The sequence below is a fragment of the Nesoenas mayeri genome (assembly GCF_963082525.1).
Source record: "Nesoenas mayeri genome assembly, chromosome: 8".
Taxonomy (NCBI): Eukaryota; Metazoa; Chordata; class Aves; order Columbiformes; family Columbidae; genus Nesoenas; species Nesoenas mayeri.
Window position 1 is genome coordinate 13,824,129 of NC_137554.1, and position 26,364 is coordinate 13,850,492.

The 26,364-nt window shown below is 38.7% G+C and overlaps 1 protein-coding gene across 2 annotated transcripts in view; it reads left to right on the forward strand.

Moving 5' to 3' along the window:
• Positions 1-8,494: 8,494 nt before the first annotated feature.
• Positions 8,495-26,364, forward strand: part of AGL (amylo-alpha-1,6-glucosidase and 4-alpha-glucanotransferase) — a 35,112-nt gene continuing 17,242 nt past the window's right edge. For both annotated transcript variants that reach the window (XR_013922448.1, XM_080349116.1), the window contains exons 1-17: positions 8,495-8,688; positions 9,133-9,282; positions 11,756-11,966; positions 12,873-13,039; positions 13,437-13,640; positions 18,095-18,276; positions 18,516-18,627; positions 18,934-19,054; positions 19,233-19,335; positions 19,426-19,523; positions 20,137-20,276; positions 22,689-22,876; positions 24,165-24,288; positions 24,866-25,029; positions 25,582-25,683; positions 25,903-26,055; positions 26,136-26,286. Coding sequence is in view for 1 of the 2 variants with exons in the window: in XM_080349116.1 (XP_080205242.1) it covers positions 9,201-9,282; positions 11,756-11,966; positions 12,873-13,039; positions 13,437-13,640; positions 18,095-18,276; positions 18,516-18,627; positions 18,934-19,054; positions 19,233-19,335; positions 19,426-19,523; positions 20,137-20,276; positions 22,689-22,876; positions 24,165-24,288; positions 24,866-25,029; positions 25,582-25,683; positions 25,903-26,055; positions 26,136-26,286 (2,302 nt within the window). In the remaining variant the exon portion in view is untranslated. The remainder of the gene's footprint in view (positions 8,689-9,132; positions 9,283-11,755; positions 11,967-12,872; positions 13,040-13,436; positions 13,641-18,094; positions 18,277-18,515; positions 18,628-18,933; positions 19,055-19,232; positions 19,336-19,425; positions 19,524-20,136; positions 20,277-22,688; positions 22,877-24,164; positions 24,289-24,865; positions 25,030-25,581; positions 25,684-25,902; positions 26,056-26,135; positions 26,287-26,364) is intronic.

Here is a 26,364-nt window from a genome sequence, read left to right on the forward strand (position 1 = left end):
AAGTAATTTCCTCATAAAGACTCACAAGAAGGGATGGAAATGCAAGCTACAGTCCTATTGGAAACTGAAGTCAATGTTTAAGAAAAAAAAGAAATCATTTATCTGTGAAAGGTAAACCAGATAAGGGAGGGAATACTGTTTTGCTTCACATTTTATAGCTTTTCTTATTTTAGAAGGTATTGGCTGTTGCCAAAGAGCTACAGAACAAGAAAACTGGGGGAGAGGGAGGGGGAAGAAAGCCCCTGTCCCTCCCAGGAAAATAAAATTACTTTGTAGCTACTAAGTACAAGTACTCATATTCCTCCTGCATAGGCAAGCACCAATCTATCTCGAAGGACACAGTATGCAAACATACTTGTCTCTTTAATAAAAAAAAAAACAACGACAAAAAAGCAATAATACTCAATAGTTCTACAGCTTTAATGAAAATATTTCTGTGAAAGAGTACTGCATGCTGATTTGTTAAGTGTCAATATCCAATATGTACCAAAGAAATAAAATGCATTAGGATATATGAACTATAAAAAGTCTGCAGATGCATCTTCTTTGTAAAGTGTACTGCAATTATAGTTGTTAGTGTGGTCATAATAATTCTGTATTTATCGCAAAGCAGAAGTTTCTAGCTTAACCAAATGATCACAGATACAGAGGGCTCGTGGTTGTTTTTTAATCTTCCTGCAAGCTTGAGGAGAGATAAAGTTGTGTAACCAACTATTGAACTATGTCAGAGGATGACAATGTCAAGTGGCAAATGAACATTATCTAACATGAAAAGAAGCTAATGACTTTTTTGCATAGTTTGTTACAGGATCTCAAGGAACTAAGTGACAGCTTGTTATTTTGAAAGCACCAGGACTTTCATAAGGGAGACTTCACGCTGAGTATAAAAAGGGGAATTTCTGTTGCTTAAGAACTGAGGAAACAATTAAGTAGAATATATATAATTTTGGAAATTAAATATTGTGCTGTCCAAGGCATATAATGGTATTTTTCAAGCCAAACATAATATAAAAAACAATAAGCCATTGAAACTAGGTCTGAAGAGAACCCATGTTGTTACATGGTTCCTTGTAATTAAATTTCCTCTTAGATATTAAGCTAACTATAGAGCAAAAACTGTGTTATTTTAGAAGGTCAGCCCTTGCCCAAGTTTCATATACGTGTTCACTAAGCAAATGGTTTCTTTATGCTACTAGCAACATTATCACGGTGAAATATTGCATGAGTTCAAATGCTTGATGTGCAAAAAGGCTGAATACCTATCAGATTGTTTTGATGATGGATAACTTGGATCTAAGAAGTTTTTGTTACCACTGTTTTCATATATTCACATGTGTTTGAAAAAGGTCGTTTAGATTCTGTCGAATACATGCAGGATACTGGTCTTCCTGTGAAGAGAACAGTTCTGACACCTGTATTTATTAATCTCCTTCTTGTGTATCTCACATTTACAAGACTAGACTTCAGCATTTTTCAAGCTTTTCAGCATTATTATCTTACTAAATATGTATTAGGAAATAATAATAATATTATCTTAGGAAGACTTTTTTCCTACCAAAGTAATATGATTCCTCCAAAGAAGGAGAAATCCTGACCATCTAAAAGGAAATAAATGATGATAAAAGTCACAATGTAGGATGACATATTTTTCCCATAATTAATTAATTATTTTCCCTTGAGCTTTGGCACTGTTTCATACTAATTTGTTTTATCAATTGACTTAGTCTTAACCTACAAACTAGATAAATGTATTCCACTGACTTGCAGAAATATCCTTTTTATGTCTGTTTCTCTTTGGTCTATATTCCCCTTTACTAATCAGCCTTTTTTACTTTCACTGTTTTTAAACTTTATGTCACACATAAAAATTCACACTTGGAAATGTATTTATATAACACTTGTTTACCCAGAGGTATTTTAAAATAAAAAAGCATTTTACGGCTTTCAGTCAATTGCACTAACTAGCCACCTGGTGGCAGTAGCCACTAAGTAAAATAAGGTTTTCCACTCTTGACTACATAGAAACCCGCTTGTTTTTGTATCTCTATTCTGACACATCAGTAGCTGAACTAGCCCCACAATTCCTTGCTTAACTGAAATGAAAGAATTTAATTTGGTTCCCTGATATGATCTGAGCCATGCCTGTGTAGGTGCTATGATGTAATGACAACCTGCCACTTTTCTGAAAGAGGCTCCACTTAATTCAGTGCACAGCACAATTAAATCAATGGTTAATGGACTGCAGTAAAATAATTTTACCAACTTCAAGGGATGTGGGACATTGCTTTATCTGATGCAAACTACTAAAAGTACTGAATTATTAACTTTGAGTTTTCTATATTTTTCATAATTTCTGTGGTGCTTTTAAAAATTATTAATTTTATTATATCAGCAAGGTGTGATGAGATGCTATTATTCCATTTCACGGGGAGCAAAGAGCTTGCTGGCAAAAGCATTGACCTGTAAATGCTTCAGGTTAAGGCACTTTAAACCTGATTACACATTCATAATGTAGAGCTACAAGATTAATTCAAATCTCATACAGTGCCTTTCTGTGTGCCGATCAGTTTCTTTGCCAGCCAATCTCAATTCCACCTCTGCTCCACAGCTTTTTTCCTTCTAACTTTCCTTCAGACTAGGAACTGATTTTCCCACTCTTTTCCATCTTGGAGGTCCTTTCACAAACAACCCACTTCCAGTTTTTCACCACCTTCTCAGCAGTTCTCCATTTGTCTCGTTCGTGGCTTATAACTGCATTCTTTGTTCAGACTGTGGGGTTTGAGATTGCTCTGAGCTCTAGCACAAGCAATGGTTCTGTAGGGATGATCCATGATGCGCAATGCTGTTGGTTAGAGCAACATGCTGGTTAGTACATGCTCAGTACCCCCGTGTAGGAGCTGTATGGTGATGTTTGTGTGTGCTTGGTAGGAATGCTTGTGGGGATTTTAGCTCTTACTTTAGCAAGTCTCACCTAAATGCTTGCAGACACTTCCAAAAGCTAATAAACTGATCAGGCTACAACAGAGCTGGTAAAAGGCATATCCAACATAGGAGAGTTTCAAAAAGAGATAAGATGGTTTCATACCAGCTTTCAAGTGCTATAAGCAGCAATCCTCACTTGATGAGCACAGTGAGGTGTAAAGTGACTCCGTCTAGGGATGGTGTGGAAAGCTGCCTCTTGCAGAGCCAGGTTAGTATATCATCTGTGCAAGCTGGTACCTCCAAGGAAGTTCCAGACTTTGGGAGAACCTACTGCACAGCACCTGCAGCGACCCAGCAAATATGTCACTGACACACTCAGAGGCAAAATATCAATACTGCACTACTGTATGAGACAGCAATTCATCCTCCAACAAGAATTCAGCTGGAATGGAGAGCCAGTAGGTTGCACAGAGGTAAGATACTCTAAAGAACTACGCAGCAGCAGCTTGCCCCGGCATACAGCAGTAATTCCTGCGTCCTGTGAGTACCCCTGGCAGCTGCTGCCCAGTTATGGGCAAGCTACTTCTGAGCAGCACTCCTAAGCTCAAGTTCATGTCTCGCCAGAAGATCTGATAATATGAATAAGACAAACATTAAGTAAGAATTTGGAATTTCTGGTAGCAGCCTTTGGTAATAATTCAACTGTAAATTATTCCTATATGGCAAAAGATTTGTCAGTCTGAATTTTAGGTTTGAAGCATTCTAGTGCAAACCACCCTTGCAACATCTTTCTGCTCAAGTTTAACTTGGTGGTAGAATATAAAAACTGGTTGAGAAGAGGTCTGGGACTGAAAGTGATTTGTCAGTAAGAAATAAGATTTGTTTCAAAGCATGAAGATGAGGAAAAGATGAAAATTATCTTTTAAAACAAATGTTTGTTGTAGTCACACATTTGGTGACATCTGCAACATACCACAGCGTGGCAGACTCTTTAAATCACTACAGCCCACAGACCTCAGTATTAGCTTTCAGATAACCTCAGGCTGTGTGGGACTAGTACATAGTTATTTCTTTGCTTAAAAATCAGATGCCAATTTTATATAACAGACACAGGTCCACTCAGTTGTTTACCATTTGAGCTTAAAGAGCTGTCTAGATAAGATTTAAGGATTATTATTATTTTAATGGACCAGTAAAACATCCATGGTATTCTCACTATAGTTTGATACAGTAGAAAGAAGAACAATTTACAGGAAGATAAAAGTGCTGGTAGTGATTCAGCAAACTGGTACAATTGTAAAACAAAAATTGGCCCAGTATGTGTGAATTTATTTTACACTTAGCTAAGCTGAATGGTATGAGAATAACATTCAGTGGCTTCATTTAAATTTTTGTTTGCCGAGTTACCACATTTGCAGAAGATTATTTATATCAAGTTAATGTGATGCTGTTAGCTAACGCATAGTTAAATGTATCTTAAGCAACTAAGGGAAAAGCTACATGTAACTATAATAAAATTTAGACTACTTTAAAGATAAATGCATTGAATTCTACAATTTTCTATTAAAAATTAACAGCAGTCTAACTTGATACATAAGTTAAAGCAGAGAGCATTGATTATTTGAGGCCACACAGTAAAAGAACGGCTGAGCTGCGTTTATAAACAAACCATAAATGTTTCTGCCATCCAAAAATTCATGATGACCCCAGGTTCATCTTTGAAAGGTCAAACAACACTGCCAAGAAACTAGAGGAAAGGGCGTTTACATGTTCAGTAAGAACAAACTGCAGACTGCATAGGCTAGTGTCTTAGCCTCTCTATCTCATTTGATTTCTTATTTATACAGACATTTTTATTCTAGCCTACTGTTTATTCCCTGCCTATGAGGCTATTGCAATCTGTTTAGCTATTTAGAAGAGATTTAAAAAAAAAAAATAGGCTGCAGGTGATTACTTCCATATTCTGACCAATATTTTCTCTCAATACTGGATTCTAATGTCTAAGGCCATATGGAAATGTCTGCTGGGCACATAATGTGCCTAAGAACAGCACTTGTTTTCAGCCACTGCACAGCAAAGATCTAACTCACAGAAAAAAAACTGCAGTCTAATCAAACTGCAGACATAGAGTTTTAAAGAAAAGCAGCTTTCTTTCAAAATCAGGTTTGCATTTCTGGATGAGATCTCCCCATTAGAAGACAAAAGCTTGACAGAAGATTCAACATCTCTGAAGCTTCCTATTGTTTGAACAATAGCACAGTGTTAATTCATGAATTTACAGGTCATGAGTGTGGGGCATTGAGAAAAAACTGTGCTATCACTTTAAATTTTACGGTCTCATATCTCCTGCATACAGGCCAAAGGAATCTGCCTATAATTTTAGTTAGAAGTTCAGTTAAGTTCTCTCTGTGCTAGTTGGTTTCTATTGTTGTCATTGGGAGCTATTGTTCTGCTACTAAAAAAAATAAAATAGTATTGTCATTGTAAGTTTTCTAAGTTACTACACATAACCTTTACAACAGGCATAAGCAACATGACGTGTGATCTGACACCCGGTGAACATGCTCTCCAGAGTCTATTGAGGCCACTGCCAGGATGAGTGTTGTGTGATCCTGTGTTGCAAAAGAGAAGGTGGGAAGGGAGACAGTACTAGGACGATGTTTGTAAAAGGACTGAAGAATTCTGGTGTTAATTTATTTGAAAATGCTGGAAAATTACTTCCTAATAATGACTTTGATATGGTATCCACTCTTATTTTGAAGTAACTATTGATCTTTTCCTGCTGTGGTATATCATATCACACACAGAAAGACTGCAAACTGAAGATAAAATGGCACTGTGAAATCCACCATTTAGATGCCAGTGCAGCAAATGCCATATGTGATTGCTGTTGACTGTGTCCTACACAATATCTGCAATGCTAAATGGTAGCACTTGTGCACTGGTGTTTTGCCCGTGGGGTTCCCACATACAGAACGCCTGCTCAATTTGCGTCTGCTAAATTAACACAGGCCCCAAGTCTGTAAGGGATGTGCCAGTGTAAAGGTGATGTTAATGGAGGAAGGATAATAGCAGTCTGCTCTGCTGTCCTGATTAAAATTAATCAAGGGACCTGCTATATTCATTCAGTATGTTTTATAATAGTGGGGTTTTTATATTGAATTGAAGGCAAATGAAGCGATACTGTTCTAATTAGTAAGTGATTTAGTAGTAGTTAAGGAACTTGTTTGCTGTGTAGTTGATCAAGTCCTTCATTTCCACTGTTAACCTCTGTTTTAGCTACAGTCACAAGTGTTGGTCAAAATAACTGCTTCAGGATTTGGAATGAGGAGGTTGTACACTAGTTTGGTTCCTAATGATTTTTGTCTTGAGAAACTTAAAAATCCTTGTTCATAAATGTGGATACATTTCAAAACCTGTCTGAATGCATAGTATAGTGAAGCTGTGGCAGTACAAACCTGGTAATCAGAATTGGCTGAGTGTCCCTATCAAATAGGGAAAACCAGTTACATTTTAAAACTTAGTAGTAGTGGTAAAATTGCCTTCAGTAATACCTGTTTGGGTTTTTCTTGCTTTTCACAGCATGTGGTTTGGGGTAGCTATTTATGCAAAGGACTTGGCTACATAGGTGTTATTTCCTCATGGCATAAGCAGCTTATGAAATTTCTAAATCACACCCCATTTGCAGTCTGTGACAGGACAACAGCAAACCTGGAGGAAGAGGCGAGACTCTGGCAGACTGATTGCAAAGTCGCTTCAGGATACCAAAGCCTGCTGGGGACTATAGCAAAGAGATGGTCCAGATCTTTCAATGATGTGTCTGTTGGTTTCATTCCTATGATTGTCATGCTGTGGGAGCTTCTTGTATTTTCCATTCCTATGTTGTATCTCCTTTACTAGGACATGCCCTATTCAGAGGAAACAGACAGCATGCCAGGAGAGCTGGGCCTCTGCTAAGTGTGAGTCTGTCCTGTATACAAAGCACACAGGCCAGCGAGCTGAGTAAGGAATGAGTAGTTCAGGAAAGACAAGGAAGAGAGGACAATCCTGCTGGGCACCCAAGAAATATCTGTGTAAAATAATCCAGATTGGAAGTATCACATTTGAACCACATCTGAATGAGTCTCACTGAGGTTAATGTTAGGGCAGCTGCATGAACACACAGGGGGCTTTTACTAGGAATTTTTCCCCTGTCTATCTAGGGATCCTGATATTTTCAGGGGGCATAAAAGTTGACATATTTACTTACACCAACAGGAAAACATTTCTCAACAATACAAAAAACCACTAAGTGTAATGAGGAACAAACAGATTTATTAAAATGTTCAGAGGGAGGAGAGGATGAAGGAGGAAGGAAAAAAAATAGCTACCGAAAGATTGCAAGCTCAGTTTGAAATGGGTGGAAATGTTTCCATGAATATCAAGGCCTTCGCGCTGCCCTTGAGTTTATCAGAACTGGATGAACACATTGCAGTAAGACAATGTTATAAGCTTATGTATGGAATGACTGGAAATAAAGCCTAAATAGTTTTGCTGACTCCTCCCAGTTCCACAAACTATACCACCTTTGAAAATAAACAAAAATAATAAACATTATAACATAGTGACTGTAAATTGAGAAGTACAGGGGGTTTTTTTGACGTAGTTCTAGGCAATAAAAATAGATTGACCTTCCAGAGCTGGAAGGCTGACCTTTACAGTGGGGTGCAGTTCACGATTTCAGTGGTGAGAGGCCTGGAGCAACTGTCGCAGGCATTCTGCGATGTAAAGCAATGGTAAGGGCTGTCTGGTGACAGTGATTCAGATGACAGCGTGCTTCAAATGAACGAGGACGGTGTTTGGGTTTTGTTTGGGGTTTGTTTGTTTTAAGCCACCTTGCCTCTTGGTCAAAGACGGATCCCCTGAGTTTGTAGCCTTGTCCACGCACTATATATAGCACTGAAGCCCGGCTGGCATCATGTTTGTTCTGCAGCGCAGCCCGTGGGGCAGGAGCCGCCGCCTGGCGCCGGGTGCCCCGCCGGCCCCTGCGCCCGCGGAGCGGCGTTCCCATCGCGCCAAGAGCGGCTGGGCCCGCAGGCCTCAGCCGGGCTGTCCAGGCGGCCTTAGTCCCGTTTTCATCAGCGGAATGGCCGGTAAATCACACGGAGCTCTAGTTCCAGGTGATGGTTCCCTCAGGGGCGGCCTCTCGTGCCGGCACGCACAAGCCGTGTGTAAAGGCGCTGGTGGGTTCTGTGGCAACGGCAGGAGATAAGGCACCGCCGCGCTGCCCTCCCCGAAAGCCGGGGGTGTCCGGGGCCCGGACTCGGGGCTCGCTCAGCGCCGCTACAGCGCCGGTGGTTTCCGAGGCGACCGCTCCCTCAGGGGGCGCCGCCCGGGGCGGGGCGGGGCGGGGCGGGCCCGGCAGGGGCGGGGCGGGGCGGGCCCGGCAGGGGCGGGGCGGGGCGGGGCAGGCCCAGCCTGGCCCGGGCGGGCCCTGCGCTCTCGCGGGAGCTGAGCAGACGCCGCCCGTCTCCGTGCGCGGCCGCGGCGGAACCAATAAAGTTTGTTTCAGATAAAAGCAAGAAAAGGGGAGTTAAAGAGCGGTGCCGCCGAGTGGCTCGCGGCTGCTGGCGAGTGCGTGGCTGCCCGCCCGGTCGGCCCAGCCCGGGGCTGCCGCAGCAGGCGAGGACAGACGGGCTGCTCCAGCCCCCGCCCCGGCTGCGCTCGGCCTCGGCAGTTGTCACCGTCCGCGGGCAGCTGCGCCTCCGCCGCTCTCCGGGCCCGCTTGTGAGTATGGTGGGGCGGCTGAGACGGGCAGCGCTCCCCGCGGAGGCAGGGCGGTGTTGAGGGGCCTGGCGGTGACTCCCGGCAGCGCCGGGGCGAGCGGGGAGAGTGACAGGTGTCAGGCTCCCCCCCCCGGGGCGGCTCGGGCCGGGGGCACCTCCGCCGCTCTGGCTGCGGGCCGGGTCGCGCTGTGGGACGGGGAGCTGCTCCGGGTGCTGCTCCGGGTGCTGCTCCAGGGTGCTGCCGGCGGCGGTCCCCGGCCGGGGGAGGGCCGGGCGCCTCCTGACAGCTGCCTCGAACCCGGGTCCCCGCTCTGCAGCGCCTCGTCTCTCTCCCCTGGGGCTGCGGAACATGTAAGCGAGACCGGCGGCTTGAGGCGTTCCCGAGCGGCCGCCGTCTGCGGGTGTCCCCGCTGACCTGTGGGTTTTTGTCTGTTCCTCACGGCAGGGCTCGCTTCTCCTTCCCCGAAGTGAGTCTCCTGGCGCGGGAGCAGCGCCGGGCCGGCGGCCGCAGCCATGCCGAGCAGTAAGGAGACGCGGCTGCTGCACCTCGGCGAGATGGAGAAGCTGGACAAGACCCTCTTCAGGCTGGAACAAGGTGGGTCCGGGGCGGCGGCCTCCTCGGCCTCCTGCTCCTCGGCGAGGAACCCTCGGGGCCGGCTGAGAGGGAATGGCCGGGAGCTTGCCACCCTCTTCGGGTAGCGGTGGAAAGGGAGCTCAGCCTGCCGTGGTGGTCGTTTGTTTGTTTGTTTGTTTTAGTTTATTTTTCTTATTTCAGTGTTTAATAACTTCTGACATGCTTGCTTCGACTGCAGAGCTCTATAGGCTCCAGTTGCAGTTTGGTCTGACAGATAAAACCCTTGAGAAATGGAGAGCAGATGGGCTGGGAGCCATCAGTCTGCATGGGAACAAAGTGCCAAGCGGTTTTTAGGCCCTTTCCTTTTATAACCTGCCCTCATAAGTCAACTCTCTAGTATTTATCTGCAATGTGTTATGCAGCACTCTATCTTTAATGTTATTATTTTGAGATGTATCAGTATTAGTAACATTTTGAAAACTCTGATATAATGTTTTAGAATACGAGATCTTTAGCTCCTCCTGAAGCTTACCTTGCCTGTCAGATTTCTTGTAGCTGTGCTATGTTAGTATTCTGGCTGCATGTTTTTGAGAGCTTGACATTATTTCTCTTTGAAAGTGTTCCTCAGTCTATTTGCCAAAAAAAAAAAAAAAAGACAACAAACCCAGACTACTAATTGGTCCACTATTATGCTGCTCAGCAAATTCAGACCATAAAACTGTCTTTAGAAACCATTTTGAATGATACAACAATTTTTATTACTCATGAAATTTTGCAGGTCTTATTACTTTATGCTACTGATCTAGGAACCTAATATCAAAGTACTTTGGTAGAGGAACAAGGTTTTGATTTTTGAGAAAAAGAATTATCTTCAACTATATTGATTTCAAATTTTTCTGACAGTGTAATCTAAGAAAATGTCACTAGTGAACAAGTGCAGAGTTGACCCTAACCTCCTTTTATAACTTATCCTTCCAGTTGTGTGCATTTTATTGGAAGGAGTCACACAGAAGTGTGTGGCTATCAAACATTTAAAGTGCCTCTGTTGGTAACAGTCTCTGAGAGGGCATAGCTAATTTTGAGCACAGCATTCCTGTTGTCAGTATAACTGTTACAGGAAATAAGATATCAATGGCATATATCCCTGTGCTCTAATTTTAGTAATCCCTGTAATGTCAGGATGCTGCTGAGGAGAGTGTACTTAACCTTCCAAAAGTGTTGATTTTTGATAAAAGTTGTGGTGGTTTTTTTGTTTTGGTTTCAGTCAAATGAGCTTCAGTTTACCTGACAGACATCCGTATCCTAAAAGCAATGCTTTATATAGTGGTGTTTGGTGCAGTGGTGATTATGTTAATAAGACAAACTCTGAGCTTGGTGAGACTTGCATTTAAATGTACTCAGATATTGAATTCTGCTATTAGAGTCCCCGTGATTCTACTTAATAAGCAAATGGCTTTTTTCAGCTTAAGATACTGGAACTTGTCATTGTTCATTTTTTTTTTTCACACTTTATAATTAATTATCTGTGTTTTAATAGTTTTCTCTTTTTACAAATATTCAGGTTTCTTTTACTCCAAATTTTGTGGACTGCTAGGGCCAGCGGGCATCTCACCACAGATAATTACATGACTGGCATGTAATTTAGTAAAAGTTATTGTGCAAACACTTACACCTGTTTTGGTCACTTGAAAGGACCCTTTAATTAGCCATGCACATGGTGGTGGCCCTCATATATGCAAGTAGAAACCTATTTTGAAACCTGTTGACTAAACTGAATTTTTCATATCCAGCTGAGCAGACTTCAGTATGGTTTCAGGTCCTAATATTTCAACTTAATTTTGTTCTCATTATCATGGGTATCTTAAGCTTAAATGCTGTTCTTTCGATGTGCATGCGACCTGCAGCACATATACAAAACTCCCTTTGGTTTGTTGAGCTCTCTGAAAGTTTAACAATTTGTTTGTTCATTGTAGATTACACACAAGTACATTTCATTTTACAGTTAAAAACGAAAGGAATGTAGCATTGTTTAGTGAACTCTCAGTGGAGAATGAAGGGATTTGAAATATTTCCCGTTTTGAAATGTATTTCTGTATTTTCCAGATTTTTCATGGGTCTGTTTAATATATACACTTGATAAAGCTAAATACTTTAATAGTACATAATCCAAAATCTGCATAAAATTGTACGTAGACTGATGATCCTGGTGTTTTGCTGTGTTTTATTTAAAGACTCTCATATAGCAAAGAGGAACAAATTGGAAAGGAGTTGAATAGTACCATGTAAGTAAAGAAAAACTATATGTAAAGTATGCAAAGAAAAATGTTAGTAAAGTAGGGAGAGGTGATGCCATAGAAATACACCATTCTGCTCAAACTCTTGGTGAATATGTTGATGCACTTTCTTCTTAACACAATATCAAAATATGGTTTGTAATTACAGAATAGAAATATCTAGTTCTCCTGATAACGTGATTTTATCTTTCTTCCTTGAGGTTTCGAGCTACAGTTCCGCTTGGGCCCAACTCTTCAAGGCAAACCCGTTACTGTGTACACAAATTATCCAGCTTCTGGAGAAGTATTTGATCGCCACAAGTTCAGGACGCTGTCATGGCACAATCCCACAGGAAAAGAAGATGACTCTGATAAATACTGCAAGCTGGATCTCCAGATTTCTGGATCATACCAGTACTATTTCAGTCTTGGGTAAGTGAAATTCTATACTTGCAGCCAAGTGCAGTCTGTCCCTTGGTTTACATTTTAACCTGAGGAAATCACTGTGAAGAATAAACACACTTTTTCCAGGCGTTTTTTCAAATTGCTACCGTGGGGCCTATCTGAACCTGCTAATGAAAGACAGTAGCTGTGATGGTTGTTTAATACTTTCTGATGCAAAAAATATTCTGGAGAGTATCCAGGACAAAGTTGGTCAGTTTTCTGTGAATGCTGGAAAGGCAAGCCATTTTTACAAGTTGAAGTCATCAGCATCCTGAGTATCTGAATGATTAATTTCTACTTTCTTCATCAACTTTGAAGATGATTGCTTTCTATCTTTCTAGCGTGGAAGTTCTGTCATTCTTTACTTCACATTCTTTACTTCCTCCTTTGCTTCAACAGAAGTGCAGAAGTGAGTGCCAGTACCTGGATTGACTGTAGTGTGGTATTCTGAGTTTCAGGAAGATGTGTGGTTAAATTCCCTTAGGCTTTAAAGGGCACTTAGCTCAGGTCTCTTCTGGAGGAGGGTACTCCAAATGGAGGTGTTTGTATAAAAGATGGGGAGTCATGCTTGCTTTCTTGCTTTCCATATCATAAAAGGAGGAACCAGTACTCTGTGTCAGAAAATAAAAAAGGTATCTCACTTTTGCAGAGCATTTAAAGCTCTGTATCCCAGTTGTATTCTTGTAAGTCTGGTAGAGATGATGCCTAAGAGGCGAGCATCTCTTCAGAGTTTCCTAATTTCTTCAGGTGTCCTGCTGTCCTGTTCCCCACCTCCCCCCAACTGCTGTACTGGGCTACTGTGTTCTTGAAAGAGCTGTGTTTGTTGGATTCTCTTTCTGAAACTGAATGGTACATTGGGTGTTTACTATACCAATGAAAATTATTTTTTCCTAGGAATGAAAAAAGTGGTGGAGGTTACATAGTTGTGGATCCTATTTTGCGTGTTGGAGCTGATAATCATGTGTTACCTTTGGATTGTGTTACACTCCAGACATTCCTTGCTAAGTGTCTGGGACCGTTTCATGAATGGGAAGACAGGCTTAAAGTTGCAAAAGAAACAGGTAATGTCAATACACATAAAAGGGGATGTATGTTTTTGCCTTATCATCAAAAAATGAAGTTACACTAAAGAGCTTCAGTGTAAACAGCTCATTTGTTCTTCAGTTTGTAAACTAAATATCTTCCACTAGATTAAATTTAGTGAACAGAATAAGTTAGTCAAACAATTAAAATATTTGCAGAGGTGCAAAAATTCAGGGATTTCCTAATACAGGAAACCACTTTTGTTCTATGGCTTTGACTTCAGATAGACTTGGATGTTTGTAGAACTGACAGTGTGATTTTTCTTTCCTAAAGCTTGTGTTACGTAGAATTTCAAGGGGGCAATTCAGATTAATTTACACTGATTATTCCAAACACTAGCTTTAAGTACTAAATAAATGGCTTCTTATTACCTAGGTTACAACATGATTCATTTTACACCACTGCAGAAGCTTGGACTGTCTCGATCATGTTATTCGTTGGCTGATCAGTTAGAAGTAAATCCGGAATTTTCAAGCCGTGATAAAAAGTGCACTTGGAGTGATATAGGAGCGCTTGTGGAAAAAATGAAAAACGAATGGAATATGCTTTGCATCACAGATGTAGTCTACAATCATACTGGTATGATTTTTGTGTGTATTAATTACCAGATTGGTCCCGTGATTATATTTAATTATTTCCCTTAACTTTTCCCTCTTGAACCCATCTTTTAGTAGCTGGTTTAAGCAACTTAGTTGTCTTTGCCTTTGAATTTATCAAGTCTTGGACAGCTCTTTACAATTATAACTGATGTGTTTCCATAACAGATGTAAAAGAATTTGGTATTATTCCTGAGTGAGTAGAGCCAGTCTTAGAATTAATGAGCTGTGCATGTGTCTATTTTTCATAATATGCTTATTTTTATGATCTGCAGTGTGCAGCTCCCACGTAAGTAATGGGATATGCATTATGAATCATTTGGTGGACATAAACGGAGTATTTTATTGTTAAACAGGGTGTTACTCTTGTAGCTGCTTAAAAGTGCTCTAATTGGGACAACAAAAAGAATAGGGCCAAGAGGGTAGGATTAAGCAATGAAGGAAATGTTACAGCTCTGTCTTTGGGGAAAGGAGAAGAAAAAAGATAGATAGCTTTCTGTTTGGGGTGGGTTGTTGTTGGTTGGTTTTTTTTTAAGCATAGAAAATGCCAGCGCATTGAAGGCTTTCCTTAATTGCTTGAGGGACAGTGGCTTCAGTATGATCTGATGAAATTTAAATCATAGTACTTCATCATTCATAATTTTGCTGATTATTTAGGGGATGAGTTTACTTTGATTATGTTTATAGTGCAGTTTTCATCTTGTGCTGTAATCCTAACAATCAGAATAATTAGCATTCTTGTAGCAGAGAATACAACACATGATTATCTTGATGTTACAGTCCTTTGAGAAACCTTAACCACAGATATCTGTGAGTTTCAAGCTTTATTTGCTTTAGTTCTTGGGTGTTGACTGCTGCCAAACATTCCTGTCCAATCAGTCTGCAATGCAGTGTGGGCCCTGTTGTTTGTCCTGTCTGTTTGTTGCAAAGTTACTAAATATAGTTATTGGCTACGTGTCTGAGGGAATTGGGCTTTTAAACATTCTCCCAATTTTGGACAAAAAATTTCTTGCACTTTACCAACTGGGTGTTCAGTTTCTCTCATACGTGCGTGAGATCCTGTTATCTTTTTATTGTGTATATTTGTGTGCTACCAAGGAGGATGTTTTTATGGACGGAAATACCAAAGTCTAGTTATTAGACTCCAAAATATATTTGAGAAGGAAAATGTCACAGTAATTAGCTACATTTGTAGAAGGACTTTTTCAATTTACATTCGGAGTTGAAAGTAATCTTTATTGGGATGGATGACTAAACATTTTTACTGTGGTGAAAGGCTGTTTAGAAGTGTCTCTTAACAGGACAGAAATATTCGAATGGCCGTGGTACTGACTTGTGTCATTAAGCAATGTATCCTTGACGGCTTTGTTTCCTGCTTTCAAACTTTATTCTTCCTCTTTCCCCCCTGGAGCTTCTCTAACACTTTTAGGTTTATAACCAAGACTTCTTGATTTACAGCTGACACCAAACTTTGTTAAATACCAAATTTAGCATAAGCAGAAAGATACATTAATAAATGTCTGAGTAAACAATAAAGTTGTATATGCCTGTGAAGCTTTTTTGGGGGCTTTTGAAATAAGGAAATGGGCAAATAGTTTTCAGGGGGAGTTTTGTCTGGATCTTGATTAGATGGCAATTTACCTCTTTTTTGTATGTTAATTGAACAGTAATTCCTAGTAGTTAAATTAGTTAATTCCTGCACATTAGAAAGATTTAGTTGTAAAACATGTTTCGTAGAAGTATTTGAATATAAAAGACACAAAATGTGTAGTCAGTTGTGAGTAGCTTATGGGTACTTGCACATAGTTATTAATTCTGCAGTATGTCTGCATTAAAAGCTTAAGATGTCTCACAGTAAATCCTCTAATGCCGGTAACTGTACAGCCTGTGACCCTTCAGTTTATGGTGGTTGTATCTGTTGGTAGTTTGTGCTTTCTGGCTGTGACAACTGTACAGAAATGGCAATGCTTCCCCTCTGTTCCTGGGTCAGTCAGCCAGCTTGCTTGCAGCAATAAATGGGTAAGTGGAGGTGTTCGGTTTTCACACCGGGCTGGAGAACAGACCACTTGCATAGTAGAGAACGGTGAGAATTGGGTTTTGATGTTAACATCTCTGTGCAGCTGTAAAACCAAAAATGCTGTACTGGCTGGCATTTGCTTTTTACCAGGAGACAGAAATAGGAGAGTTGAGGGGTTTTTATTGTTTTCTGAGCTTTCAGTGGCTGTAATAAATCATATAAAGTAATAAAATGAACAGAAATAAATTGTATCTACCTTATCTTTCAGAAAAGGCTACTGTTGTCTAATTGCAACTTAACACTTGAGTAACTCCCATTTCCACACGCTTGACTAATCGCATCAAACACCACCCTTTCTCAGCTTCATAAAGGGGAGAGGGGAAAAAAAACGTCCTGGGCAGTGAGCATCATAATATTAATATCAAGTTTCTGTTTAAATTATAGAACTATGAATTAGTGCTTTGAAAAATGTGAAATTACTCTTTTAAATAAGAATGTAATAAATTTTAGAAATTGCCTTCTGTAATTCCTCATCATAATATTTCCATGTTTTTATACTTTCCTGTATTTTCTCCCTAGCTGTAACAGATGTAATCACAAGTGATATTTCAGTCTTTTTTTTTTTTTTTCTTTTTTGGCAGAATTAGATTTTTGTGTGTGTGTGTGTGTTATATTGTGAATCACTGGAGCCTATCTGATCAGAAAAAATCATTTTGGTCCATACCAGAATTAGGGGAAGGCCTGTTGACTCTTTTCTTTTTTTTTTTTCATATTAACATCTTAGATTTAAATAATATCTTGACTCTTTAGAATTCCTTGTATTTATTCATGGAAGTCCTTTATAGAAAATCATGGGTCTTGCTAGGTGAATAGAGTAGTAGAGGTAGTATATATATTTTTAAAAAGGGAGAAGGGGGATCTAGCTGGCCTAGAACAGCCTCTAACAGTCTGAGCTGCTTATTGCTTTATGTAACTTCAACTAAGTATGGCGGTTTTATTTGTAGGTGGCATTTAAACCATGAAGATGTTAATTTCCACAAATGGTTTGACCTTATAAACATGAAATTTTGCCATGTTCATGATGGTCTTGAGATGTAATGTAAGAGGGTGTTCAGAAGAGCTGTTTGTACTACAGATTGAGAAAGTACACTCGTTTCTTTCCATTTGATGTTTTTGTTTTAATTTCTTTGAACTAATCAAACTTGGGGTTTAGGTGTTAATTGTCCTGCTTTAATTTTGGACACACTAATGGGTGTTTCTTCATGTTTCAAATATAATCATTTGTTGGTTTTGGTTTGGTTTTTTTTTTTGCTTGTGTAAAGTACTACTTATATTTTTCACTGTTTTCCTAAAACATTGGAATAATAAGATATGTTCTGTTTCTAAAGAACCTTGTAAAATCTCGAGTAAATTTTTTCTTGTTCTTATACATGCCATTATTTTTTTAACATTTAGTTTTTCAATTGCTGAGATTCATTCAAAAGAATATATGAAGACTATTTTCTGTTAAACAATGTTTAGGACAGTTCCAAAAAATTGAAATTAACTTTTGAGGATTTTTTTTTTTCTTCATTGTCATACTTCCAAAATAAAAATTCTTGCTATGTATATGTTTACTTGCACTGCTGCAGTCACACTGCTGTCTATATTAGAATATCACACTCATTTTCTGGTGAAGGTTGCTTACCTTCTTTGAGTTAATTCTTAATGTTCAGCGTATCTTCTGGTACTTGTTGATACTACAGGGAAAGTTTAGAAAATAGAGACAGTGTTGGATGTGAACTAGTGTGCCATTTGCCCACACCAGGCAGTGCATTCATCTTCCTGTGCGAGCCTCCCTGATACCACTTCTGATTATGTACACAACAGTGTCACCACTAATTCTTTCTTAAAACCCATTTAACTACATTTTTCATTAATTATTTTTTGTCTGTGTGTGTGTGCAGTCATGCTCTCTGGCTGTACATTTTTAGCATCTGATAGAGTTGAAGAATAAGATAGCCTAAGCTGTTTGGTTTTTTTTATAAAGGTTGCTTTGGGATGTATGTTTGGCCTTCAACACACAAAACATTTAATGTCCATTATTTGATGTATTTCCTGCAACAAAAGTACATTGTGTTTATTTTGTTTGTTTTATTTAGTGTCTTATAACTGGTCATACTATTGCATTTTTTTATGTAACTAACAAAAAGTTTCTCTGCAACTGTATTTGTTGCAAAACAAATGGCTATCAGTGATGCACACCTCTGTATAAGACATGATTTTCTATTGGTATGGAAAACTTTAGTCGAAATGTGAACTAGCTATACGTACCATAGTACCTTAAATTCTTGGTGTTAAGATGTTTGTACAAAACAGCTGAGTGTTCAGCTTATGTACTTACTTTTTCCCCCCCACCCCCATGCCCTTTCTCAAATAAGCCACTAACAGTGAATGGCTCAGGATGCATCCGGAGTGTGGCTATAACCTTGTGAATTCTCCTCACCTGAAGCCAGCGTGGGTCTTGGATAGAGCTCTGTGGCACCTGACCTGTATGGTGGCTGATGGAAAGTGTATTGCCAAAGGGGTCCCTCCCTTGATTGAAAACGATAATCACCTGAATGTAAGTGAATGAGAACTAAGTATAAACTAATGCATGCTATAAATAGCTGAATAAACCTTTAATATTTCTAAGGGTGTGGAAGCGCACAAAAAATGATGTATACTTTGCAGATATATTTAATTAAATAACACTTTACTCCTGAAATTTTGTTTTTTTCTGAACAACCAGTACAAGCACTTAGCTTTTTGTAATTATATTCATCATCAACGTTATTATCTAACATAATTTTTTTTTTACAGTGCATCCGTAAAATAATTTGGGAAGATATATATCCAAAAATTAAACTATGGGAATTTTTCCAAGTGGATGTTAACAAAGCTGTGCAGCAATTTAAAGCCCTTCTAACTCAAGGTAAAGAAAGGGTATGTTGCCAAAGCACGTGGATTATATATTTATAGTTCAAGAAACTTATAGGTGCACTTAACAGTGATCTGCAAAACCAAATAATCCCATTTTTTGCTATGTGAGAAATCTACCGTGATAATTTAAGCATAGAAGAATGCTTTGAGGGCTAGTAAAGCCTTTGAAGATTTTGCCCCCCTTCAGAGCTTTTTATCTACCCATATGTTGCTTATGCTAGAAGCATAAAAGTTGTGTATGTTTTAAATGTAATTCCTGTTTTTACTTTATGAATACTCTTTTCTATCTTCTTCTTAGGTAAAATGAGCACTAAATCCGATCCAAATCAGCATCTTCAAATAGTTCAGGACCCTGATTACAGACGACTTGGTTGTACTGTAGATATGAATATAGCATTGGCAACATTCATACCACACAGGTATTGTACTATTGCTTACAAATTAAAATCACGAAGTTAAATTTGCAAAACCAAATAAATGAAATTATTTTCAGAGATGGGAAAAGTTTGATTTTTCATTTCTTTTAGTTAGGTATATTGCATGTTTCAAAAATAAATTATTCTAATTGTTCTCTGCTTTTAATGTCCTCCTGCTAAGTAATGGCCCAGCTGCAATAGAAGAATGTTGTAACTGGTTTCGCAAGAGGGTTGAGGAACTGAATGCTGAACAGTACAGACAAACAAATCACCATCAAGAGCAGGTCTTATAATTTCTGTGTCTTAATGCTGAATTTTTTTAAATTGCAAACAAATGAAGGCATTATGATAATGCATGGTTTAATTATTTCTAGGCTGTCAATTGTCTTGTGGGGACTGTGGTTTATGAACGACTGGCTGGTCATGGTCCTAAGAAGGGTCCTATCAGTAGAAAACATCCTTTAGTTACCAGGTATTATTGTTGTTGAATTTTGCTTGTTGTCTGTTTGGGTTGTGGCTTTTTTTTTTTTAAAGTATGACAACCTATCCAGGTAAAGTGAGTCCAAAGTTTGTTAAAATATACATTTATTTGTACAGGCCTGTGGTTTCTTTCTCGGGTACAAATGCCACTCAATGCATTGACTATCTTTTTTAAACAACAATGATAACTGTTTAGTAAACAAATGTGACTGGAGTGCATGAAACAATGCTCAGAGCACATGGAAGCCTTACATAGTGCAAATTGCTCTTGTAGGTGGAAGAGAGGTGGAACTAGGGAAGCTTGTGCCTTTCAAGTTTGATGTACTTGATGCCATTCATGTATTTGAAGAGCTGGGGCTCTAATCTTACACTACCAGCTGACACCAAGATAATAGTGGCAACACCTGTCCTTCCTCCTTCGAGGCATGCTATAAAATAGAAAACTCCCCATCATTTCTAGTCCAGCAGCTGCTTTTTTTTAATAGCTGTTTTATCTACAAGTCACTTCATAGCAGATCTTTTAATTTCAAAGACAGATAATTTCAGATTAGGTTACATTATGTGTTTGTTTTGTTTCATTTTTTAATAGCTTGTCTATTCCATAGGTATTTTACTTACCCATTCAAAGAGCTGACTCTTCAGGAAGAAGAAACTATGATGAATCAACCGGATAAAGCCTGTTATTTTATGGCTCATAATGGCTGGGTTATGGGAGATGATCCTCTTAGAAACTTTGCAGAACCAGGTTTGTAAAATAACTTTGAATCATCTTATAAACCTTTTGATATTCTAGCCAAAGCAAAAAAGATTTTACTTAATCTGTCTTTTTTCCAGTTGTATTTCTGTGAAGCTGCAGAACAGCAGACAGTCAGTTCATAGCACTTTTGTCTGCCTTTCAGCATACAGAACAACTGTAAGAATTGGGAGTTGAGTTAGTTTTGTAAGATTTGATAGGCAAATTATCAGCTTTCTGCCACTGAAATGTGGGCATCTTGCTTCCTCACTTCTGTCATTCTCTTTGCTTACTTTGTGCTTTGTTCCAATACCACTGCTCGTTGACATTTCCATAAGACAATGACAATGTGGCAGAAAACTAATGCATTAAAAAGGTGGACAGTATTTTATGTATTAGTGAGCAAAAACTGGATCCTTGAGAGGTCCAGTGGCAGTCAAGAGATCATGCAATTAATCCAAGCTAAGTATGCAGATTACTTGTGGAAGTAAGATAGCGTATGAATTCACCATTCACTAAAATATTGTATTCAAACTCTGCTGATATCCAAAAAAAAGCAAGGTTGACAACTCTTGTTTTCAGAGTAGTTATTCGCTTTGTAAACTGAATCAAACAAAGGCCAGTTCAGTTCTAATTTAAAAAGTGTATTTTAGAGTTGTTTGCATCTCATTTAGAAGCTAACCTGATTGATGCTCCAGAGTGACTGGGAGTTAGCAAACACCTGATTTCTCCAAAACAGTCTACAGCCCTTTTGCTGCTTTTTATTTACTTTTTTTTTTTCTCTTTCACACGGATGAAGAGAATAGATATTTCAAGGGTGTTTTTGTTTATTTGCCTTTCAGCTAATTGCCATTTCTTCTGAGCAGACTGTTGTATTTTTTCCTTCAGTCGCTGGCTTCAGTTAGCATACTTAACTTCCATTACTGAGTTTTCTCTCTTCATTTGTCTACAGCTTTTTGAGTGCTTTATGTTTGTGTTATACCTTTGTTTTATACCACACATTATCGTAGCTGACAATACAGTGTGAAAACATGAAACATAAAGGCACAAATACATAAATTGCAAAACAAATGCAGCCAGTTCTGTAAATGGCCCATAAAAAAATCATGGTGTACATCCAAAGCCAATTTTTCTGTCAATGTAGCTATGTTGTCATTAGCAAAGATAAAAGTTAGGCTCTGCTTAAGTGAATGTTTTTGGAAGTAGTGGTGACTTAAAATCCCTGCTCTTTGCTTAGTAGCTGCTCACTCTTGTACGTCTTTCATTTTGTAGGCCAGATCAGTTCAGTGTCCATAATGTGAGCTTAGGAAATTAGTCTGGCTGAAAAATAATCTCTTTACTAAGGCAGGATTACTTTTCGGCTGAACCAGTTTCCTGATCTAATTCAAGGTTCAACCACTGAAATAACCGTGGTGATGCATCATTATAGCTGGTCTAGGAGTAGCAGATAGCAATGGAGTAGCTCTGTATTGCCTGTCCTGAGTGATGCTGAGCCTGTTTATGCTTTGATCAGGTTTACATAAGAGAAATATAAATAGACCTTCAAAAGGTTGGTGGCTGAAGATAAAGGTATTTCTCTTATGTGGGGTCTGATGATTGACAATTCCATGGTTGTGCCTTAACACTACACTGCAAATAACATGGGGGTTTGGTGAGGTTGGTTGGATGGTTTTTAAATTATATTACTGCCATTGCCAAATATGTGATTTATATCGGACAGAAGTAACTTTTTAGATGTGACTGATTGTGGCAGTTAAATCTCCTTCAGTATATTATGTGCAGTAAGTATATTACAGGTAAACTCAGATTTAAACTTCTTTTTATTGATTGCATCAAAAAGAAGGTGAAAAATAGCATATAAAACTAGATTAGATAGAGGATAAATATTTTCGTACACACAAAATTATTTAGAGACTTTGTCCATTTAAGCGGCCTGTCTGCATGGGTACTTTGGAAACTTGCCTTACAGCATTGCAGTCGGCTGGTAACAGAACATAAAATTTTAAATTGCAGCTGTGGCAGTTTATTTATGGTAACATAGTGAGATGCTTTTTTTAAGTTTGGCCAGAATAAACAATGAGACTGCTGATTTTGTTCCTTTGTTTGTTGCTTTTTTTTTTCTTTTTCTCACGTACAGTTTTTATACTACTTTCAAAATTTAAAAGGAATTTTATTTCAATCTGAAGAATTATTTCGGTATCACTGTAGAAGGTAAATATTCCCTTGAAGTAGTTTGAAATTATACATAAGCGTAGGGCATATAGATTGAGTTGATGTGGTTATTGTTACAGTTTTTACTCTTCATCACAGTGGCTTTTTGCTCTTCAGCAGTAGAAGATGAAGTACCACTTATTAACTTTGGTGCTTGGTCTATACTATATATATATATATGTATACACACACTACAGTGAATTTCTCTTACAGGTTCAAATGTTTACTTGAGAAGAGAGCTTATTTGTTGGGGAGACAGTGTGAAACTGCGTTATGGAAATAAACCTGAAGATTGCCCGTACCTCTGGGCACATATGAAAAAATACACTGAAATCACTGCCAAATATTTCCATGGTGTTCGTCTTGACAACTGCCACTCAACACCAATTCATGTAGCTGAGGTACGCAAAATTAATTGTGTTTGCTATAAAGCAGGTTCTGTCTGTGAAATAAGTTCCTACATTGTTGTGACAAAATCTGCAGGATCTACGTGGCAGAGTTCAGGTGTGAATGAATCTTCCTCTTAGCATAAGCCAAGTTTTGACTGGTGATGTTTAGATAGGGTTTCAGCTACTTAAAACAGTTAGAGTGGTGTAGCCATTGTATCATTTATTTCTCCAATTTAGCTGAAATAGTGCTTATTGTTTACCATGGAGCTGACTACATCCAGAAATTGTACTTATTTGGTAAATTAGCTTTTAATAGATTCAAGTAGTGCTACTCATTAGTGCTTAGTTTCAGCTTGGTTACAGAGCTTACCTGAATCTATGGAGAGCTCTCTAAAACATGTTGATTTGCCCACAAAAAGTGGCTTTTAAATGCAGCCAGTTCAAAACTTCTACTGTCTTTTTATTTACTGCTACTGTTTTTGGAATGGTAACTTCAAAGGCTTAATCTGAAGTCCTACTCAGATTTCTTACCTTAAGAGGTATCTCTTTTATTCAACCTTTGGTTTTGCATTTTGAGTTGCAATTTTGTTTGAAAACGAAGTTGTAATTATCTTAAAGTCTTCAGAGAATTTCTTAGTCCTTACATAATCTCTGTAAAATATAAAGATGGTTTTATGAATCTTACCTGTTATGGATATTTTTTAATGAACTGCATATATGAATAACTCATTTATGTTTGATTAAGACATGTTAATGATTGCATATACAAAGCTGACAATGGATTTCTTGTATTAAAAATGTATTATGATCTGTAGGAGATGCTAGCAACAGCCAGATCAGTCAGACCTAATCTTTATGTGATAGCTGAACTCTTCACGGGCAGTGAGTACATTGACAATGTTTTTGTCAACCGACTGGGAATTACGAGCCTGATTAGAGGTACAATAAGCAATTGAAAATTATGTAGGATTGTCATGTGTGGTTTGGAGTTTTTAATGTGAAACTAACATTGTTATGCTTTTTTTTGTTTTTCTTACGTATTTGTGTTCTTTGCTTATGCTATTATCTCTTCTTTGTTTTCTGTTTAACTTCTCCTGTGTTCTATGCTGATTCTTGATTTTCCTTATGCTTGTGTGTCCTCTTCTGTGTAACAACTTTTTTGTTCCTTACTTTTGGCTTTCTGTTTGTCCTTGCTGCATGGCATTTTCCTATTGTCCAATCCTTGCCTAGCTTTGAAACTTGTCCTTTTTTATATCTGCCTTTCCCCTTTTTGTGGCTTTTTTGGCTGTGCTTTTTGCAGTACATGCTGGACACAGCTAGAAAATTGCGAGCCGATTTGTATGTAGTGGCTGAACTGTTCACGGGAAATGAGGAGCTGGACAATATCTTTGTGAATAGGCTGGGCATTACCTCCTTAATAAGAGGTAGGCTTGCTGCGTGTGTGGTCTCTTTCCAAAGAGAGATTATAGATGACATGCTTTTTCCAAGCCAAAGGTTTCTTCTGGATTATGCGCTCTTAATTTCATACACCATGTAATGGGAAGTACAGGTTTTGTATTACAACTTTTTGATACTCAGCAAAAAATACAGTACTAGCTGTAAGATAAGAGGAGACATCCTGCATTAGTTTACAGGTTAAATATTTCACTCTTATTCTAGTGAGAGAAAAAAGTTGTAGCACAGTTCTGCTATGCAGGTGATGCATCATGTCTGAGTTATGTCACGTTTCTTAAAGCCTACGAGAAACAGTTTTAGATCTCTGCTTTTCTTTTCTTTTTTTTTTTTCTCTCTTAGCTTCTTATACCTTAATATATTATAGTAAATGGAATACTCCAAGGCTATGGATTCACGTTGGAGAATATAGTTATGTGATTGTTTTTTGTTTTGGTTTTTTTTTTGTGAGTGAGCGAAATAACAACTGTCAAATGCTGCATTAACATCTTTGTGCATGCTGTACTCTATGGTAGTTATTCTTATGCAAACACGTATTTTGTTCTTTAGAGGCAATGACTGCTTATAATAGCCATGAAGAGGGAAGGTTAGTTTATCGTTTTGGAGGTGAACCTGTTGGCTCTTTTGTTCAGCCACGTTTGAGGCCTTTGATGCCAGCTATTGCTCATGCACTGTTTATGGATATTACGCATGATAATGAATGTCCAATTCAGGTGAGCACCTAAACAAAAAAAACCCAAAGTTTACATTGAATGTTTTCTGAATTGATATTTCTGAACCATGGGAGGGCTTGGTGCAATCTGGATGTTCTTCCTGAGTGATATTTAGGAAGAGCATATTTCACATCTTCAAGTTTTCATGCACAGAAAAAAATTTTATAGGAGCTCCCTCTGACATGCAAGCTTCTGTCTTTCAAGGGAAAAAGTATATAAAGCTACTTAAAGCTGTATTGATTCTTTCATTCCAGCTACTATAAGTGGTTCTGTCTCTGCTTGTTAACCTATTCTCCTAAGCTCCTGTTTTACAGGAACGCGTGAGAGAGAATGGTGGGAATTGGAGTGCTTATTTTTGAGGGTTTCTCTGAGGTTGCTTTTGTTAGTGCATTTGTAGTGTATTTTTCAATAATTCTTTTGTGATTGAGAAAATTATGATCATGTGAATAGCAATTCCTCTGTTAAACTGAGTATATCTTCTGTATGCTGAATGGGGAGGGATGAATTATATCTTTGTTTCACTGTTTATTGCCTGTTTATTTTTAAATGTAGCACCGATCAGCATATGATGCTCTTCCTAGTGCAATGATTGTTTCCATGGCATGCTGTGCTACAGGAAGCACCAAAGGCTATGACGAACTAGTGCCACACCAGGTATGTGTCTACAGTTTAACTCCTAAGTTAATTTTTAAAATGTAAACTTTGTCCTAGGACATAGATTTTATATTTGAAATCTCAAGCAGTTTACTGGCTGGCATTACTTCAGATTGTCCAAGTTCATATGAAATTTGAATTGATTATATAGTTGAGACCTCCAGCTGGTTTTCTTTTTCAGAGTAGCTCATATTTGCTTAAATCTTAATTTCTTTACAGATCTCTGTAGTATCTGAAGAGAGGTTTTATGCAAAGTGGAATCCAGCAGCACACCTGGCTTCTGGTGAAGTAAATTTCCAAACAGGAATTCTTTCAGGAAGGCTGGCCATAAACAGGCTGCATCAGGAGCTGGGGGCTAAAGGCTTTAATCAGGCAAGAAGTGAGGGTAACACTGCAATTTCTCCATATTTATGTTCTGAGTGAGCACAGTTGCAATGGTGTGTCTTTTCTAGGTGTACGTAGATCAAGTTGATGAAGATATAGTGGCAGTGACAAGACATTGCCCTAACACACACCAGTCTGTTGTGGCTGTAAGTCGAACTGCCTTCAGGGATCCTAAAACTTCCTTCTACAGTAAAGAAGTACCTGAAATGTGTATCCCAGGTAATCAGATTTCTCTTGAAGAGATGGCAGGTGTACAAAAACCTCAAGCTATTCTAATTCTGTATGTTTTAACGTAAA